Here is an 18,057-nt window from a genome sequence, read left to right on the forward strand (position 1 = left end):
TGAGAATCTTTGTTTTCTTGATGTTGAGTTTCAATCCATATCGAAGGCTGCAGTCCTTGACCTTCTGCAGCAAGTGCTTCAGGTCCTTCTCAGTTTCAGCAAGCAGGGTTGTGTCATCTGCATAATGCAGGCTATTGATGACTCTTCCATCAATCCTGATGCCACATTCCTCCTCGTACAACCCAGTGTCTCAGATGTTCTATTCTGCATGCAGATTGAAAAGGTATGGAGACAGAATACATCCCTGGTGGATCCCCTCCTTAATTTTGAACCATGCAGTGTCTCCTTTCTCTGTTCTCACGACTGCCTCTTGGTCCAAGTATAGGTTTAGCATAAGCACAATCAAATGTCCTGGGATTCCCATTCTTCTCAGAGTCAGCCACAGCTTGTTGTGATCCACACAGTCAAAACATATAGACATTCTTCTGGTATAGCTATAATATCCCTGATACCACCACCTCTTCTAAATCCAGCCTGTTATTACCTAGGTTATTATCTGAGGTGGAGGGAGGTGATTATCATTTGAGGTAGAGGGGTTACCCAGATTATCAATTGAAGTGGAGGGTTAGCCAGAGTATCAACTGAGGGGCAGGGTTACCCAGATTATCAACTGAGGGGTACGGTGAGCCAGAAGAGGAAGTGCTGGATCTCAGTGGTTGGGAAATGATGCAGATTTTAGTGTGTCTGAATCACTTATGGTGTGCACACTTGAAGGTGTTCATGTGAAAGATTGTTACATGTTATAAGAGATATAGTAGGGAAACATACCATTTTGTGCCAATGAAAACATGCTAAATATTATTCAAAGAAAAAGTCTATCTATTTAAAAGCTCAGGCACAATTCATTTTCTATTACTCTAACATCAATATATGTGCCCACTGCTGTGATACCTCATCATTGAATACCAGGGAAAACAGCTGGTTTACGAGAAAGACCCTGAAATAGAACCTGACAGCAATTTCAGGAATGACGGCTGCTTTCTATAACAATGGGACAGGAAGGAGGCAAAGCGCACTGTTTCCTGGCGTCTGTTTCCATGCCCCTGAGGCCCCTGCTCTGGAGAGGCTCGCTGTGCAATGTCCTGGTGGTTTTGAGAATGTTACCAGCTACCACTGAGAGCATTGGAAAACAGCTCTTAGGAGCCCATTTACTTTTCTTAACTCGGAGGGGAGCAGAGGAGTCCAAAGAACTGCAGGCCCACAGCTGGACCGCGCATCAGCTCTCACTTCTGAAACCTTGCAGCCTAGTTACACTATAGAACCTTGAAGAAGGTAACTTCTTATCACTTCCTGCAGTAAAGCATGTCGTTGTTGTTGTGTACCGTGGAATTGGAACTGACCCCATAGCTGGCCCTTCGTCGGGTTTTCAGAGATAATAAATCCTATGGGAGGAGATCGCCCATCCTTCTACTGCTGAGTGGCTGATGGACTCGAGCTGTGTATCTTTGGGATTGCAGCACAGCTTCTTATCACTAGGCCACCAGAGCCACAGAGATCACCAGTATTCATTCAGCGTGGAGTATTTTGAGGCAGGACTGGTTTTGGCAGATTGTGATTCTTAGCTCTTTGCTATTTCAGTAAGTTGAGATTTGTCTGTGAGCTCTTCTGTGATTCTGTGCATGCATCATGGCGATTTAAGGAATCACAGGGTTTCTCAAAGAGTAGTTCATGAAGGACACTAAGTCTGACCTGGTTGTAACCAAGACTGGGCTTGCAGGGTTGTAAAGACAGCTACTGCCCTTGGCTGCTGACCTGAAGGTTGGAAGTTTACGTTCACACAGGGTTGCTTAGGAAAGGTCTGGCAATCTACTGCTGAAAACCCTGCCACTGAGAATCTGCTCAGACACACATGCAGCTGCCATATGATCCACAGCAATGGATATCTAAGACTCGACTTCTTAAAGCTGGGAGTTGAAGATCCATGACCAAATTTAAAGAAATTCCACAGTGTTTAAGCTGAATAGAGCTGAGCTCCTGCCTACTAGCTTAAGTAGAAGAGAAATTTCTTTTACTATTCTTACTCTTTAGCATTTCTTTTTTTAATTGTTGTTGTAGTAGTTGTTATAAAATAATGAGTCAGAACCCATATGTGACCCTTAGCAGGTATTCAGAGGCAGTACTTAATCTATCTCTGAAAACTTCTATAAGATGGCAGGAAGCTGCCCATCTTTCATCAGAGAAGCTGGTGGATTTGAACCATACGTCTTTGGGTTGGCAGTGTAACTCCTTACCACTAAGCTACCACAGTTCAGCTTTGAAAAAATTGATCTGTAAGGAAAAAATGAGGAGGACAACTCTCTCAACAGTGCTGGGAGAGGCATGCGGTTTGGTGGACTGCACAGCTTCTTCTACCAGGCTCTGAGACCTTGCTTAACTACAAATATCATTCTAGGAAATATGGGACGGTGACCCCAAAATGTCTGCCAATCTCCCTGCTGGATAAAACTGGACACTAACATAACTATATGAGTAGAAAAAACATCATTAATACTCGCCTTTGTCTTGTCTTGGTACGTCTTCTCCTGCATTCAGCGTCCCAGCAATAGATTCACTGACACTTTCATAAACGGAGAGACTGAAATTACACAACAGCTGAAAGAAGTTGGTTATGTCCCAACTCGGGACTGGATCGTCTGTCTTTGCTGACTCTTTAGATAAAGCTGGGGAGAAGTAAGGGTTTTCTAAGTCTGCATCGGACATGAAGTAGGATTGAAAAGCCTGGTCGAATCCTTGCTGCATCTGTTGGAAGATGTTGCAACTCCTGTTAAACAGAGCTCCCACATCCACAGTGAGCCGGCTGAACACGTCCTCTATCCAGGCCACTCGTGTATCCTCCTCAGTGAGCTTTTCGAGCACAGAGAGATCTCGTTCATCATCTTCATGGGAAGGAAACAAAAACTGATATATTGCAGAAAAAAACTGCCCAATCTGCAGGAAAGGGCAAGGAGCAGAAACAAGAGAAGTCGTTAACGTACTCTCTAGGTCGTTTATTATCATAATTGTTAGAGTCAACTTTATTGCTTGTTGAGTCAGAACCAGCTATAGCGGACCTTCCGAAGGGTTTTCAGAAGCCATAAATTCCATGTGAGGAGATTGCTCATCTTTCTCCCCTTGGGGCAGCTGGTGGATTGGAACTGCTTGCCTTTGCGTTGGCAGTGCAAGTCCTCACTCACTAGGCCTCCAGAGCCCCCCAAACTTGTAATAGTCATTCTGAATAAAGAACAATGTTGGACAAGTGAGGACAAGGTGATTTACATGACATAATTTGTTAACAGGGAGCTCTGGTAGACTACTGGTAGGAAACTATGCTGCAATCCCAAAGGCACATGGTTCAAATCCACCAGCTGCTCCATGGGAGAAGGATGGGTAGTCTCCTCCCATTTGATTAACTGCCTCTGAAAAGCTGCCAAAGGGTCAGCTATGGGTCGATTCCAACTTGACAGAACTCAACAACAACAATTTGCTAACATTCTTACCTGACTTAGATTTTGACCATGAAAATGGGACCTGAGACTCCTCAGGTTAACGTTGTTTGGTTTTACATTTGCCCACTGATGGCCTCAGCATGGCTTTTTTCAATCGTGCCATGCCCAACAGCATGCTGCTGGCTGTCAGCATGCCGTGGCCCTCAAGACACTGTGGATGTGTTTGCCCCAGACCATGATGAAGGCTCCTGCCTTTCATTTATCTTACTTCTTGTGTCCTTTCTCCTTCAGTAAAAATTAGTCTCTTTACACTCTCTTCTTTCTCTCTTTGTAAATTAGTGTCAGAAAAGGAAAAGAAAGGTCAATAGATCCATACTGCTCTCTAGATGTCTTAAGCAGCTTAATGGACTATCCTTTTTAGGAACTGTACAGGTTAGCCCTGACCAGAGCCCTCCTTGGGTTCAGTGGAGGACTCCCACGTTGTAGGGTTTCAGGTACCACGTCAGGGGGACATTGCTGACAGTCATTAGGTAATGTGGCTGTGTCGAGTGCTCTGGAACATGCCAACGGTGGAGCATCACTGCGGATTCTTAGAATTCTGGAGGAGTTTCCTAAAAAACACTATCTAGATGATTTGTCTGCTTCTCTGCCAGTATCTGGTTATCTGGCCCCATTCATCAAAACAGAACCTCGAAATCTGAGGAAATGTTCACACAGTCACACAATGGCATAGCTGGGAATGGCCCACAAACCTCGTGACCTCCAGCCAGTGATGCTCTGCCCTAAACTAGAGTTCTGGAGAGTGACTGTGGGTGGACAGTGCAGCAGATGCCATGATCAAGGAGGCAAATGAGCTTGGTGCATTAATTATCCTCCAGGTTGCTTTGTAATTGGGCATGACCCTGCCAAGTGAAAAATGTGTGCTAACTAGTTTATGCTCAGATCTGAAGAGTGAAACTTCACATCCAGGTTACTTCGTGAAGGGAAAGAGAAACCCAGGTCAATCCTTTTATGGCTCAGCTGGTGTGATTCCACCACTCTCTGTGGCTCCTTATGCCCGGAAGATTGTTAAAAGAAGACAAAGAAATGATGCCCTTCCTAGCCTATGTGCCAGTACTTGCATGCACAGGGGGGATGATGGGGGTGTGTGTATGTGTGTGTATTTGTGCACACATGAAAACTGCACAAAATAAGTCATGTACATTGAAGAAGAGATAAAAGAGGTAGAGAATACCTCCAAATGTTTAGTTTCCATGGGTAAAAAGCAGGTTGAAGTCAGAGACTATAAATAAGGCTATCAGTGAAAATACAGTTCAAACAACATTTCTTGAAACCTTCAGTACTCAAAGACAAATAAAATGTGGTCTCTGCTCTGAGAGGTTACCTTCCAGGGGAATTCGTTTAGAGAAAAAATACTGGGTAGAAACTTGGGGTATTTCTCAGAAAGCTGCACACAGGACCATTAAAAGGAAGGATAAGCAATGAATGGACTTTATGATTTAGACATTATGTATGCACAGGTGATGGGGTGAGCATGCATTCTCTCTCTGACCTGCCATCAGCACAGGACTTGTAACTGACCCTCCAGTGGCGCTTTGGAGGCTGTAAATCATATAAGAGGAGGTTGCTCACCTTTCTCCCTCTGAACTGCTGGTGGTTTGAAGTGCCTTCGGATTATCAGTGTTACGCCACCAAAGCTCTCTCAGTAGATTTGAGATTGCAAAGTGCCAATAGAAAATAGGATGTGATTATTTGACATTTTTAGTATAAATTAATAAAAGTAGATTACTAGAATGAGGTGTCTTAAAAACCCTGAAATCTGGAGAGGGGATGTCAGCAAAAGAGAGGAAGACTCTCAATGAGATGGGTTGACACAGTGACTGCAGCAATGGCCTCAAGTGTGTCAGAGACTGACGATGGCACTGGGTTCAGGTCTGTTGCTTACAGGGTCGCTATGAGTCACACTTGACGTGATGGCACCCAGCAACAACAGCAGTTTCCACTTACCGTGTTTTTCACAGAGGCCCAGCTAGGCTGGCAGGTTGTATAGTATCTCCTGCAGTTACTCTCCAGGCAAGACTTGCATTCATCCCATGAATCTGTCAGGGCCACCTGGCACAGCCTCTCCTCAGCCACCAGATGTTCTTGAACTTCATTCATAAGTTTCAGGGCCTCCTATTGAAGAAGTAAAAACAAACATTCCATTTCCATTTCATGATTCTATGTGTGCCTTAGCTGATATCCTCTTTTAAAAAAATATTATGTGTATTCAAAGTTATTTTGTCAGCCGTTCTCATGCAGCTGACAGATCTATCCAAAGCTTTCTGCTTGACTGATAGCATTGACCGAGGCCTATTGAAGGCACACTCATGTGTGCATTTATCCATTCAGCAAACATTCCTTACATGATAAACATTATGCTCCATGTGGGTGAGTGCTCAGTTCATGTACCTCACCAGCGAATGCCTCTCATTGATCTGTTACCTTTCTTACTTTTACATTCACTCCAGGAAGGGGTTTGGGGATATAAGAAGTGGGGTTTAAAAGTTTTTTTAAAAATTCATTCATTGTTGCATATTTTCCTCTCTCCTTGTCCCTTCTCCATCTTCTAGTCTACTTTGCAATGCACCTCTTGTTCCATATTATTGTTGTACAAATAATGCCTAATCATATATTCCTTTCAGAAAGTTCTCTTCATCTGTTGCAAGACAGTGTTAATTATCTATCCACTCTTTTCCTATTTTCTCTCTCCTCTCCTCATGTCAATCCTGTTCTATAACATTGGTGTCATACAGTATTTGTCCTTTTGTGAATGAGATACTTCAATTAGCATAATGTCCTCTAGCCTCATCCATGTTGAATAAACGTTTTACAAGTTCATTGTTTTTCAATGCTGTGATAAGTTTTACAAAGCTGAACCATTACATTTAGCTTATTCATGAGGCCTTTAATGTTTGTAAATAATGCAAGAAAACACCGTTCTTGTACATCCAGTTGAGTTTTTCCAGAGTTACATCTTAACTGCACGAGCACAGTATTTGCAGGATGGAGACTTGTCAGCATTCCTCGCGCGCCCCCTGGTGGTGCATCTTTTGATTGCAGCCACTGTTCTGAGGGGTCAGGGGGCCCGCGGAGGGGACTATAGGACCGCAGCGGGCCTCGCCCAGCCCTCAGCTTTTCAGGCAGAGTAGACCCTGGACTTCCCTGCTCTTCACACGCCCAGAGCTAGTGAAGGGGCAAGCAATTGATGTCTAATTTCTTTATAAGTGGATCGCCGCCCGCTGTTCTTCAGGGGATCCTCTGGGTGACCGTGAATTGTCCAGGCTTCCAGTTAGAATCCACGTGCACTATGGCAATTTCTAGTCACAGGGATTTAATGGTCCCGAGGCTGAATGCTAATTTCTTTTAAAAGTCTGTCACAGGAGGACGTGTTTCTATATTTAAAGCTAGTTTAGTGTGCATTTTCACCTATCAGAAAAGGAGCTCATGCTCTCCTGGCACATTATGGCTGCGCTAACCTTCTTCCACATCTCCGCCCCAACTCCACCTCCCGCCGCATTGCACAGCGCCTGGTGGTGAGCCAGGTGGCATTTGCCTTGACTTGAATAAGAACTGGCAGGACACCAGCCTGCCCCGTGCACACTTTGACCCACATAGCACATAGTTTCCTCAGGCCTTGAGGAACGATCTGGGACTCCTGAACCTTCACTGGTGGCCTAGTCTCTAGGGAGTGGCACTGTAAACCCACAGGCCTCAATGGCGGTTAGAATCCACCAGTGGCTCCGTGGAGAAAGGTGGGCATTCTCCTCCTGAAAACCCACTCGAGGGTCAGCTGTGAGCTAGTTTCAGCCCAACGGCAATGAGAGTTTATAGGGACATCTCTGCCAGAAAACTTTACACTCTAACCTTCCAGATCTCCCCATTTAGTCTCGATTGTCAATATAAACCAGAAATCTCAGTAATGGCAAGCAACCTACATTATGCAGATGACACAACCTTGTTAGCTGAAACTGAGGAGGACCTGAGGACTTCACCGAGGGAGGTCAAGAACCGCAGCCTTAAATACGAATTGAAGCTCAGCATCAAAAAAAGAAAGATTCTCACCACTAACCCAACTGGAAGCATCATGGTAGACGGAGAAGATATTGAGATTGTGAACAGCTTCAGCTTTTAGTTGAACACTTCTGGTACCAGCAGCCAGGAAAAGATGAATTGCTTTGGGAAAATTTGCTGTCAGAGACCTCTCCCGAGGACTGAAGATCAATGATAGATAATCTAGAGATTAAGGTGTGCATGATCCAGGCCATGGTCTTCACAATCACTATGCATCAGAGGGCTGGACAATGACTAAGAATGATAGAAGAAGAATTGATGCCTTTGAGTTGTGGTGTTGGAGTGTTGAATATATCATGGATTGCTAAGTGAACAAACAGGTTCGTCCTGGATAGAGAGAAACCAGGCTGCTCCTTGGAAGCAAGGATTTTGAAGCTCTGTCTGACATATTCTGGGCATGTTGCCAGGAGGGACCAGTCCTTGGAGAAGGACATCATGCTTGGACGAGATGGATTGTATCATTGACTGGGATATTCGGGGTAGATGTGCCAGAGACAATAAATTGGGTCAAGACAGAGCAGGATTCAGAGCTGTTATACATAAGGTCGCTAAGCATCAGAGGTGACTGGACGGCACAAAATAGCAGCAACAACAACACTCTGATGGATCATTCCTAAACCCTTGCCTTTTATTGTTGTGTACCATCCAGTCATAACTGACCCTTCAATGGGCTTTCATAGGCAGTTAATCACACAGAAGACTGCCCATCTCCTGCAAACTGGCTGGTGGGTTTGAACCACATACCTTTGTGTTGCCAGGATAACTCCTTACACTAGGCCATTAGAGCTTTGTAGGTATTTCATTAGCAAATAAGAATAGCAATAGGATCTGCCGCTTAAATTTTGGTCTTGAGCCAAGCAAGCAAGGCACCTTACATATTATTATTATCATCTCTCAGACTTCCTTTCTCTTGTCCCCAAAAGTATGACAGTAATCACTTACATAGGTCCCAACTTTTGGCCCTGAAATGTTGCTGTGCAGGAGGAAGTAGATCTCTGAGTCAGAATGTCCTGTTTTGTCCTTCCATTCCCTTAAATGCCCAGCACTGACAGGTTCCCACTCCGAGTTCAACCACTGCAGCCCAATGCTTGTCAAAATTGCGCACACCTCTGGTATTTGCCTTCGGGCAGCTCCAGGGTTCCCTGGTTGAGGGATTTCAGATGCTCTCACTAACTGTTAATGGGGAGGAGGCAAGGATGAGACCATGATGGCACAGAGTCACCTCAGGATGACAGGCTCTGACTGGGAGCCTGGGGGACAGCAACACCAAATTTGCCAATTCATCATTGGCCTCAACCGACCTTTATTCAAGGGTTAAAGTAATTTTAAAGAGGGCAATTCAGAGTCAAACAGTTTTCTTTCTTTTTTAAAAATGAACATTGAAATTGAGTACTCAAATCAAACCTGAAATCAAATTGAGTGCTCAAATAAAAACAAACCAAATAAGTGCATAATTCACCACATCTTTACATAATAAAGAAGATTTAAAGAAAAAGTGAAAAGTCTACTGGTTCCTGGGAGTCTTCAAGGGTCAGAAGCCAGTGGTATTCCCTCCCAGGACTCTGTCACAGTCCTGCATACTTTGCCCCTGGGGACAGTGAGACCAGAGTCCCTGACTCCTCTGTCAATCATCAGGGTGTAGGGGTGACACGTTACTAACATCTCAAGCCTCAGTTTCCTCCACTGTAAGAGGGAGGCAGTCATTTCCCAGCTATTGCAAGGATTCTGTGCAATACCGAGCTTTGTAAAGGGCTGTGTCTGGTGTTTGGTGCTGGTGCTCCCAGATAATAACACTTACATTCCCGCAATCTTAGCTCGAGGGGTCTCCACATTTTCCTGATGAGGAATCATTTTTTATCTCCTTAAAGTGCTTTGATTGTTGCTCACAGCCGCTGGTCAGCCAGGGGACCCTGTCTGATTTTGGGGTTGAGGAGTGGCAGCAACAGTGGCTGGTTCGATGACAGGCCAGCATTTGGCTTGAGGTCACCTGTCAGACAGCCCTGCCCCCATTGTCTAGTGGATACTTGAGAGGGAGATAGGTCCAGTGGCTTTTTAAAACTCAGTGGCCCCAACTGAGAGGCACACACTCTGTGGTTGTTGTTAGGTGCCATGGAGTTGAGCATGACTCAGCAACCCTGTGAACAACAGATCTGAACGCTGTCCTATCCTGTGTCATCTTCACAATCTGCGATCTGCTCAAGCTCATTGCAGCAGTCACTGTGTCAATCCATCTGGTTGAGGGTCTTCTCATTCACCTTCCTTGCACCTTGCCAAGCATGATGACTGTCTCCAAGGAATAACCTCTCCTAGCAACATGCCCAAAGTATGTGAGAGAAAGCTTCATCATCTTTGCTTCCAAGGAGTGCATTTGGCTGGATGTTTAGTTCCCTTCTCTAACCCCACAGCTCAAAGGCATCAACACTTTCTAGGAGACCTCAAAACTCCAACTTGTTGCCCTGGATTAGAACTCACAGCTAATTCTCCAACAGATTCTTCAAGGCTATATAAACTGCACAAGAAGATTTTTCTCTGCAAGTCTTTGTCAACTTGCAGCTAATTGCGATCAATTGCACTTAAAGGAGACTCAGGTGGATTGATGAAGTTTATTATTGCTTTTACTAAATTGTTGTCAGCTGTCATCCAGTTGACTTCTGACTCACAACAGCCTCATGTTAAAGTGTGTTAAGATGGAATTGTACTCCATCAGGTTTTCACTGGCTGACTCTTTGAAGTAGATCTCTAGGCCATTCTTCCTACTCTGTCTTCATCTTGGAGTTTTGCTAAAACCTCATCAATGTCAGTGATCGCTTCATAGCACTAATGTCAGTCTAGAGACTAAGGTGTGCCTGATCCAGGCCACAGTCTTTGAGATTACTCGCTATGCATCAGAGAGCTAGACAATGACTAAGGATGACAGAAAAATTGATGCCTTTGAGTTGTGGTGCTGGAGAAGAGTCTTGAACATACCATGGACCACCAGGAGCACAAATAAGCCTGTCTTGGAGAGGGCGAAACCAAATTTCTCCTTGGAGGTAAGGATTTTGAAGCTCTGTCTTATATACCTTGGGCATGTGGGAAGGAAGGACCAGTCTTTGGAGAAGGATCTCGTGCTTGGAAGGGTGGAGGAACAGTGCAGGAGAGAAAGACCCTGGATAAAATGGATTGACTTTACTTAAGGCAATGGGGGTAGGTGTATTGGAGTCAGTGAGACTGGCTCAGGACAGGATAGGGTTCAGAGCTGTTTTATGTAGGGTCACTATGAGTTGTGGCAACTGGTGACTTGATGGGACATAACAACAGCAGAGAACAATGTGGAAGCGCTGACAAAGCATGTGTCCTGGTAACACATTAACATCTCAAGGCTCCCTTTCCTCAGTTTTCATCCTTTCTAAAATGAAGGCAGTAGTTTACTCAGCTGTTGGAAGGATTTGATGTGATAAGTTTTGTTAAGGGCAAATTTCTACAAGTGGTTCTGCTTGAGGCACATCAGCCAGGAAGCAAATTTGGGACTTCAGCATGGGCGGAAAGAATTATACCACAGAACCACCAACGTCCTCCTTAACTAAGATAATCCTCATAAAACCACCTTTCTCTCTGTCTGTTCCCCTCCCTTCTCTGTCTTTCTCACTAATAGCTGACTCTCCATCTGGTCTCTGAGACTATATTGCATGTGAGGCAATGGTCCATCTTTCTCCTGATGGATTAGAACTGCTGGAGAGGTGTAACATTTGGGTTAGCTGTTTAACACCTACAGACTTATGTCTCCAAGGGCTCCTCGCAAAACAGACAGAAGTTTAAAAAAAAAAAAACATCTTGGAAAAACATGGCATATTTACAAATGTGAAATTTAAATTCAAATGGCAAGAAGAAGTAAATGACAGAGCTGACACCTTTGTGATAAGCTCTATATTGGCCACACGACAAAGTGAAAAACATAATGATCTAATCAGGCCTGGCAAGTCAAAACCGTTGGAAGATTATTTGAAATACAGACTATATCCACCCTATCTGAAACAGGAAATGATAGCAGTTAATATATGTAAAAATAAGTAACAAATAAGTTAATATGCTTATATCTAGGAGTAAACACTAACAAATGTTTTAGTAATAGGAATGTGTGGGGGGAAAATTGAGAACACTTATCTAGCCAAAATCTGGCCCCCTCAACTTTTGCCTTAAAATCTTAATTCAGAAGCAACTAAACACTTAGTTCAACACAGTTCAGCATGTTGGGGAAGCACTTCCCAGGGATGAGTCCCTCAAATTCCTGAATTTGGGACCCACTTCAGACCTAAAGGCCCATTTTGCAAGGAACATGTTCGTTGAGATAATTGAAATTTCTATCCAACTTTTCCCTCAGTAAAGGTTCTCTCATTTTCAAACTATCCAGGGGGGAAAAAAATTGGGGGAGAGTAATTCATCAGTCGTGGGAAGACGAGCTTTGTGCCTGGCCCAGAAGCATGGGGAACAGTTACATGGGGCAGCGGCCGTACCTGCTTCTCTGCTCTGCATTTCTTTAACGTCCTCATTAGATTGCCGTGTTCTTCACCTCTTCTTTCCATCATCATCTTCATCTGCTTAACCCCAATCAAAGCCTTCTTCACATCTTTATCAGCCTCTGTCTCTGCAGACTCAACAAAACCTACAAGATAGGTTACAAGGTCTTTTTAATTTTGTTTTAAAACTCATCCGTTTACAAAACAAAGAGTTCACCAGTTTTTATGTCCCTTAAGTGGAACCCTCAGTCAGAGACAGACACAGTGACAGCCACAATGGGCTCAAGTGTGTCAGAGACTGTGAGGATGGCACAGAATGGGACAGGATTAAGATTTGCTCTTCATAGGGTCGCTGTGAGTCATACTGGACTCAGTGATGCCTCGCAACCACAAAAATGGAAGCATAATTGTTTCTTTACAGTATCAGACTCTGCTAGTCAGCTGCCACATGGTTAATATTGCCAATTTAACCTGGTTCTTGCTTTTTATTCTTTAGGATCTGCTTTATTTCCTTAAATTTATCTAATTTTCCCCCTTTTCACTTATGACTCAGGTGTGTTTATAGTAGGGTTAATTTAGAATTTCGTTTGTAGACATTTCCATTCTACAGCCAATTTGGGACCTCAGTGAATGATTTCTCTCACTTTCAGCATCAATGACCTGAAATGGAATTTGATGACAACTTCCCAAGTCATTAAACTCAGCAAGTAACTGAGACATCTCCACGCCTCTCATAAGCCTTTATGCCAGTTGCTGTGAGGCATACCTCAACTCATGATGACTGTGTCAAAGCAGCTCTGTGGAGCTTCCAGTAGTCGATTTTTGGGGAAGTAGGTCACCAGCTCTTTCTTCTTGGGAACCTCTGAATAGACTCACATTTCCAACCTTTTGGTTTGCAGCTACGGATATCAGTTGTAGTTGTTGTTAGGTGCCATTGAGTTAATTGTGACTCATAGCAACTGACAAATCCGTGCCAGCTTACGCCTGCGCAGAGGAGATCCGCTCCATAACATTGTCTTTCAGGAGCAGATTGTTATTGTTGTTGTGTACTGTCAAGTCAGAACCAACCTATAGCTGACCCTCTGGTGGGTTTTAAGAGGCAGTTAATTGCACGGGAGGCGATTCAGAAGCTGACTGCCAGGCCTTATTTCTCAAGTGCCTCCGGGGAGGTTTGAACCACTAGACTTTTGATGAGTAACCCAGTGCTTAACCATATGCACCACCCAATGATTTGAATAAGCATGGAGTGGGCCTCAAGTTCACTATCATGTAAAGGTGCTTTGGTGGCCTAGGGGCAAGAAGCTGCACTGCACTATGGCACAAGGTTCAAATCCACCAGCTGCTCCCTGGGAGAAGGATGGGCAATCTTCCCCCATGCTATTCTGTTCAGTGGGGTCTCTGAAACAGCTTTAACTTGATGGTGCTAATGACAACAGTCAGCTGGTGCAACAGTTAACACTTGGTTGCCAACCAGAAGGCCAGTGATTCAAATCCACTCAAAGGTGCCTCAGAAGACGGGCCTTAAATGGAACTCCCCGAAGTCCCAAAAACCTTATGCAACATTTCTATTTATTCTGCACATATGGGGTCTCCTTACAAGTCAGAATTGACTCAGTGGTAAGCAATCCACACCACTTTAATTCATTCATCTTAAGTGTTGAGTACCCCAGGCATATATGACTAATTAGGTCACCAGCTAATGATCACAGCATGACTAGATTCAGTGTCATTTATAACTCATCTTTTTGCTATTGAAAAAATAATGGCACAGATTACTTTAATTGTTGAAATTTTTTTAAATGCTAGTTAAGTATTTCACTGTTCATTAAACACTGTGCTGCGATGAAACCAAACATCTGGATGATTAAAAAAAAAGCAGCAGTCAAAAAGTTGGCAGGTTTTATCTGCGTGATAGCAAACATCTGGGTATGTGGACCTTCTCAGAGACTCGACTGGAATTTTCTATTTTTATCCAGATGTTTGGCGTCTACTTGGCCCAGAGAAACCCAAGGGCTGTGGTGAACACTCTTATCTCTCAGCTGTAAATCACTGTAGATACCGACAGGGCACCGAGCAGGACACAGATAAAAAGAGCGAGCTTACCCCTCAGGTCTCCACCCACAGCGGCCTGCTCCTTCCAAGTGGGCGCGCAGTGACAGGCATTCAGCCACAGCAGATAAACAGTAAACACCACGAGTGGAGGCTTCATGTTTCCGCTGTTTCTGCAAAGGAAAATAAACCTCTTCAAATGCTTTTCACGATGGGACATTCAGCCAATGGAAAACACATGGGGCGCCAAGGCAGGATTTTTTTCTGTTCATTTTTCTTTATGATTTTAGACAACTTATGCTAATGTGCCTGGGACATGAAGAAGCTTAAAATAGAAGTTATTGGTTTCTGTATTTTTTTTTCAATAAATCCTCTTTTAACTTACATTCCTCACAGCAGTTGAGTGGGGTTATCATCGCAAGTACTGTAACTGTCTTTAAGGCTTGAACTGTCAGACAATGAGGAGTATACACCACTGACACACAGGGTCACTTAACTTCATGTTACGTACACACCAAGGGTAAACACCTCTAAATGTAGAATCAGTTATAATTATGTCAGAGGGATTTTTTTTAAAAATTCTGAGTCCCAAAGTGAGTTTTTGCTAGATAAGTTACTACTAATTGTTATTATTACAATTATTAAAGAAAGCAAAAGGAGCCTCGCATAGTCTTTTCAGACCTCTTATAAAATCCACCAGGCTATGTGAATAGTTTACAGTTATATTTTTTTCATCTCAGATAATGTTTTTACTTTTAAATGAAATTTGGTTTTTATTCATTATAACTGTTTATAATATGAAAGTTTAAAATTTTACTAAGAAGGAAAAATTAAGTAAATGAAAACAAGTATGTTCTAATGAAGTGAAATCTAGAAAACAACCCCACAGGAATCATTCATCTGCTTTATGTATATTTTCTAATATGAATAAACAAAAAGAAAACCATCGCCGTTATTTAACCAACATTTAGCATGTCCGTCAATTAAAAGGCACACCCAGGGACCTTATAAAATAACATCTGCATATAGTTACAAACTTATTGCAGGTTTACATACCACGGGTGAACTAACTCTTCGGGTGAACTAACCCTTCTCTATTAACATCCGATTTACCAAACAAAGCTTTTGAAAACAGTATATTTACCATTAACTTGGCAATAGTTCCCCAGTGCAATTGCCAAGAGCTCCTGGAAGTGCCTTCACTTTTCTCTGATCTGATTCTCATTGGTGTCACGGATTTAGCCTTGTTCTAATAATTTGATGACATGGCCCTTAATCCTATTAACCTAACACTGAGATTATGATTCAAAACACGTAGGTTTAGAAATAAGCGCTAGAGGGCGAGCTGTGCCCAGGATCAGGAATAAGGATGACATTTAACACAAACGCTTGCTGAAACCGAGGAGGACATGAGGTGATTGCTGCAGAAGGAGAGGTAAACCCAGGAAATTGAAACCTAAAAAATATTTGAAAATGAGTAATTTATGACATGTATAATCCTATGTTGGGAACTCTGGTGGCCTAGTGGGTAAAGAATTGTGCTGCCAACTTGAATCCACAAGCTGGTTCAAAGGAAAAAGATGAACAATTTCCTCCCATGTGGTTTACAGCCTCTGAAACCCACTCATGGTCAGCTGTGAGTCGGTTCCTATGGCACATAACAACCACAACATATTTCTATGTTGATGTGTGCCATCTAGTTACTTGCAACTCATAGCAACCCTATGCACAACAGTCCTAAACCCTGCTGTATCCTGTGCCAACCTCATTGTCTCTGTCACACATACCCTCGTTACCCCAGTCACTGAATTAATACCATCTAGTGCAGTGCCTTCCTCTCTTGTGCTGTCCCTCACCCTTCCAAGCACAATGTCTGCCTCCAAGGACTGCCTACTCCTTGCAACATGTCCAAAGTATGTGAGATGAAGCTTCAGAATCCTTGCCTCCAAGGAGCAGTCTGGTTTCATGTTCTCTAGGATGAAACTGTTTGTTCTCTTGTCAGCCCATTGTATATTCAATACTCCTCTGCAGCACCACAGCTCAAAGGCATTGATTCTCCTTCTATCATCCCTAGTCATTGTCCAGCTTTCTGATGCGTAACAAGTGATTGCAAAAATTATGACCTGGATCAGATACACCCTAGTCTCCATACTAACATTGTTGCTCTTCAGTACTTTGGAGAGGTCTCTGACAGAAGACTTTCCCAACGTGACTCATCTTTTGATTTCCTGGCTACTGGTACCAAGTGTGTTGATTGTGGAGTCAAGCAAACTAAAGCTGTGACCAATCTCAATCTCTTGACCACTTATCATCATGCTGTCAATCAGCCCAATGGTGAGAATCTTTGTTTTCTTGATGTTGAGCTTCAATCCATATTTAAGGCTGCAATCCTTGACCTTCTGAAGAACAAATTTAAGCTTTGAGTTGCAATACCTAAGGATGCTTTGGGAAGAATATGAAATGATCAAGGAAGCATTAAAAAAAGATGGAGTATACAGAGTCATTGTATCAAAAGGAGATTGCTAGTCAGACGGGGCCCAGAGACGCTTCTGGAAGAACCATCACGATGGCCGCCCAAGGAGAACCCCAAGTCCAGTTCAAACTCATGTTGGTGGGTAATGGTGGTACTGGCAAAATGACGTTCATGAAACGTCACCTGACTGGTGAATTCGAGAAGAAGTATGTAGCCACCTTGGGTGTGGAGGTCCAGCCTCTCTTGTTCCACACCAACAGAGGACCGATTAAATTCAATGTGTGGGATACAGCTGGTCAAGAAAAATTTGGGGGACTGAGGGATGGCTATTATATCCAAGCCCAGTGTGCCATTATAATGTTTGATGTAACATCGAGAGTTACCTACAAGAACGTGCCTAACTGGCATAGAGATCTGGTTCAAGTATGTGAAAACATCCCCATTGTGTTGGGTGGCAATAAAGTGGACATTAAGGACAGGAAAGTTAAGGCAAAACCCATTGTTTTCCACCGAAAGAAGAATCTTCAGTACTACGATATTTCTGCCAAAAGTAACTAAAACTTTGAAAAGCCTTTCCTTTGGCTTGCTAGAAAACTAACTGGAGACCCTAACTTGGAGTTTGTCGCTATGCCTGCTCTTGCCCCACCAGAAGTTGTCATGGACCCAGCTTTGGCAGCACAATATGAGCATGATTTAGAGGTTGCGCAGACAACTGCTCTCCCGGACGAGGATGACGATCTGTGAGAGAACGAAGCTGGAGCCCAGCGTCAGAAGTCTAGTTTTATAGGCAACTGTCCTGTGTTGTCAGTGGTGCCGCGTGTTTGCCACTTTATTATCTAGCTAAGCAGAACATGTGCTAATCTTTGGGATGCTGAAGGAGAGATGAATGGGCTTCGGAGTGAGTGTAGCAGTTAAAATAACCATTTTTTGGACCTGCATATTTAGCTGTTTTGGAAGGCAGTTCCCTTCTTGAGCTTCAAATATAAGACTGCTACAGTCAAATCACAATGTTGTTGTTGTTGTTGTTATGTGCCATCTCTGCGGTAAAATCTTGTTACTGTCATTCCCATTCTTTTCGTTTAGAACCAGAATAAAGTTGTATTTCAAATATCTAAGCAAGTGAATTTAACCCTTGTTTAAAGATTTTAAAACCACTGCAAAGGAACTTTGTGCTGGGTTGCTATTTTAAATGTTTTTGTTATTACCACCTATTTAGAAAACTGTTTGGTTAATTACTATTTATCTACTTTTAACTCTGTGTGTGTGTGTGTGTGTGTGTGTGTGTGTGGGTGTTTCCATCATCACACAAACTGGCTGGCTGTGATAAAGGATTTGATTAAAAATGAAGTAAAAATATTGCCAGTGCAGTTAAGCTAATGGCCGACACATTTATTTTGGCAAAGTGATCACCAATTGAAACGTGGGAAGTTGTTTTTGAAGAAGAGGGTGGTTTGGCTAAATCATAGAAATTTAAGGGTCATGGTTCCCTTTATGGCAGAGG

At 43.2% G+C, this 18,057-nt stretch overlaps 2 protein-coding genes across 2 annotated transcripts in view; one reads left to right on the forward strand and one right to left on the reverse strand.

Moving 5' to 3' along the window:
* The window catches only part of CLUL1 (clusterin-like 1 (retinal)), a 37,419-nt gene extending 23,170 nt beyond the window's left edge, over window positions 1-14,249 (reverse strand). Inside the window, exons 1-4 of the mRNA XM_006901287.1 lie at window positions 14,138-14,249; window positions 12,032-12,180; window positions 5,433-5,600; window positions 2,496-2,928 (exon numbers count right to left, since the gene is read on the reverse strand). Coding sequence (XP_006901349.1) covers window positions 2,496-2,928; window positions 5,433-5,600; window positions 12,032-12,180; window positions 14,138-14,243 — 856 coding nt within the window. The 5' untranslated portion in view covers window positions 14,244-14,249. The remainder of the gene's footprint in view (window positions 1-2,495; window positions 2,929-5,432; window positions 5,601-12,031; window positions 12,181-14,137) is intronic.
* A 2,400-nt stretch (window positions 14,250-16,649) lies between these two features.
* On the forward strand, window positions 16,650-17,300 carry LOC102849597 (GTP-binding nuclear protein Ran-like). The gene is made up of 2 exons (XM_006901295.1): window positions 16,650-17,106; window positions 17,206-17,300. The coding sequence occupies exons 1-2, from the start codon at window positions 16,650-16,652 to the stop codon at window positions 17,298-17,300; spliced, it is 552 nt and encodes a 183-aa protein (XP_006901357.1).
* Window positions 17,301-18,057: the final 757 nt, after the last annotated feature.

Source organism: Elephantulus edwardii, unplaced genomic scaffold (genome assembly GCF_000299155.1).
Source record: "Elephantulus edwardii isolate Elephantulus edwardi_28Jun2011 unplaced genomic scaffold, EleEdw1.0 scaffold00316, whole genome shotgun sequence".
In the NCBI taxonomy this organism is placed as follows: Eukaryota; Metazoa; Chordata; class Mammalia; order Macroscelidea; family Macroscelididae; genus Elephantulus; species Elephantulus edwardii.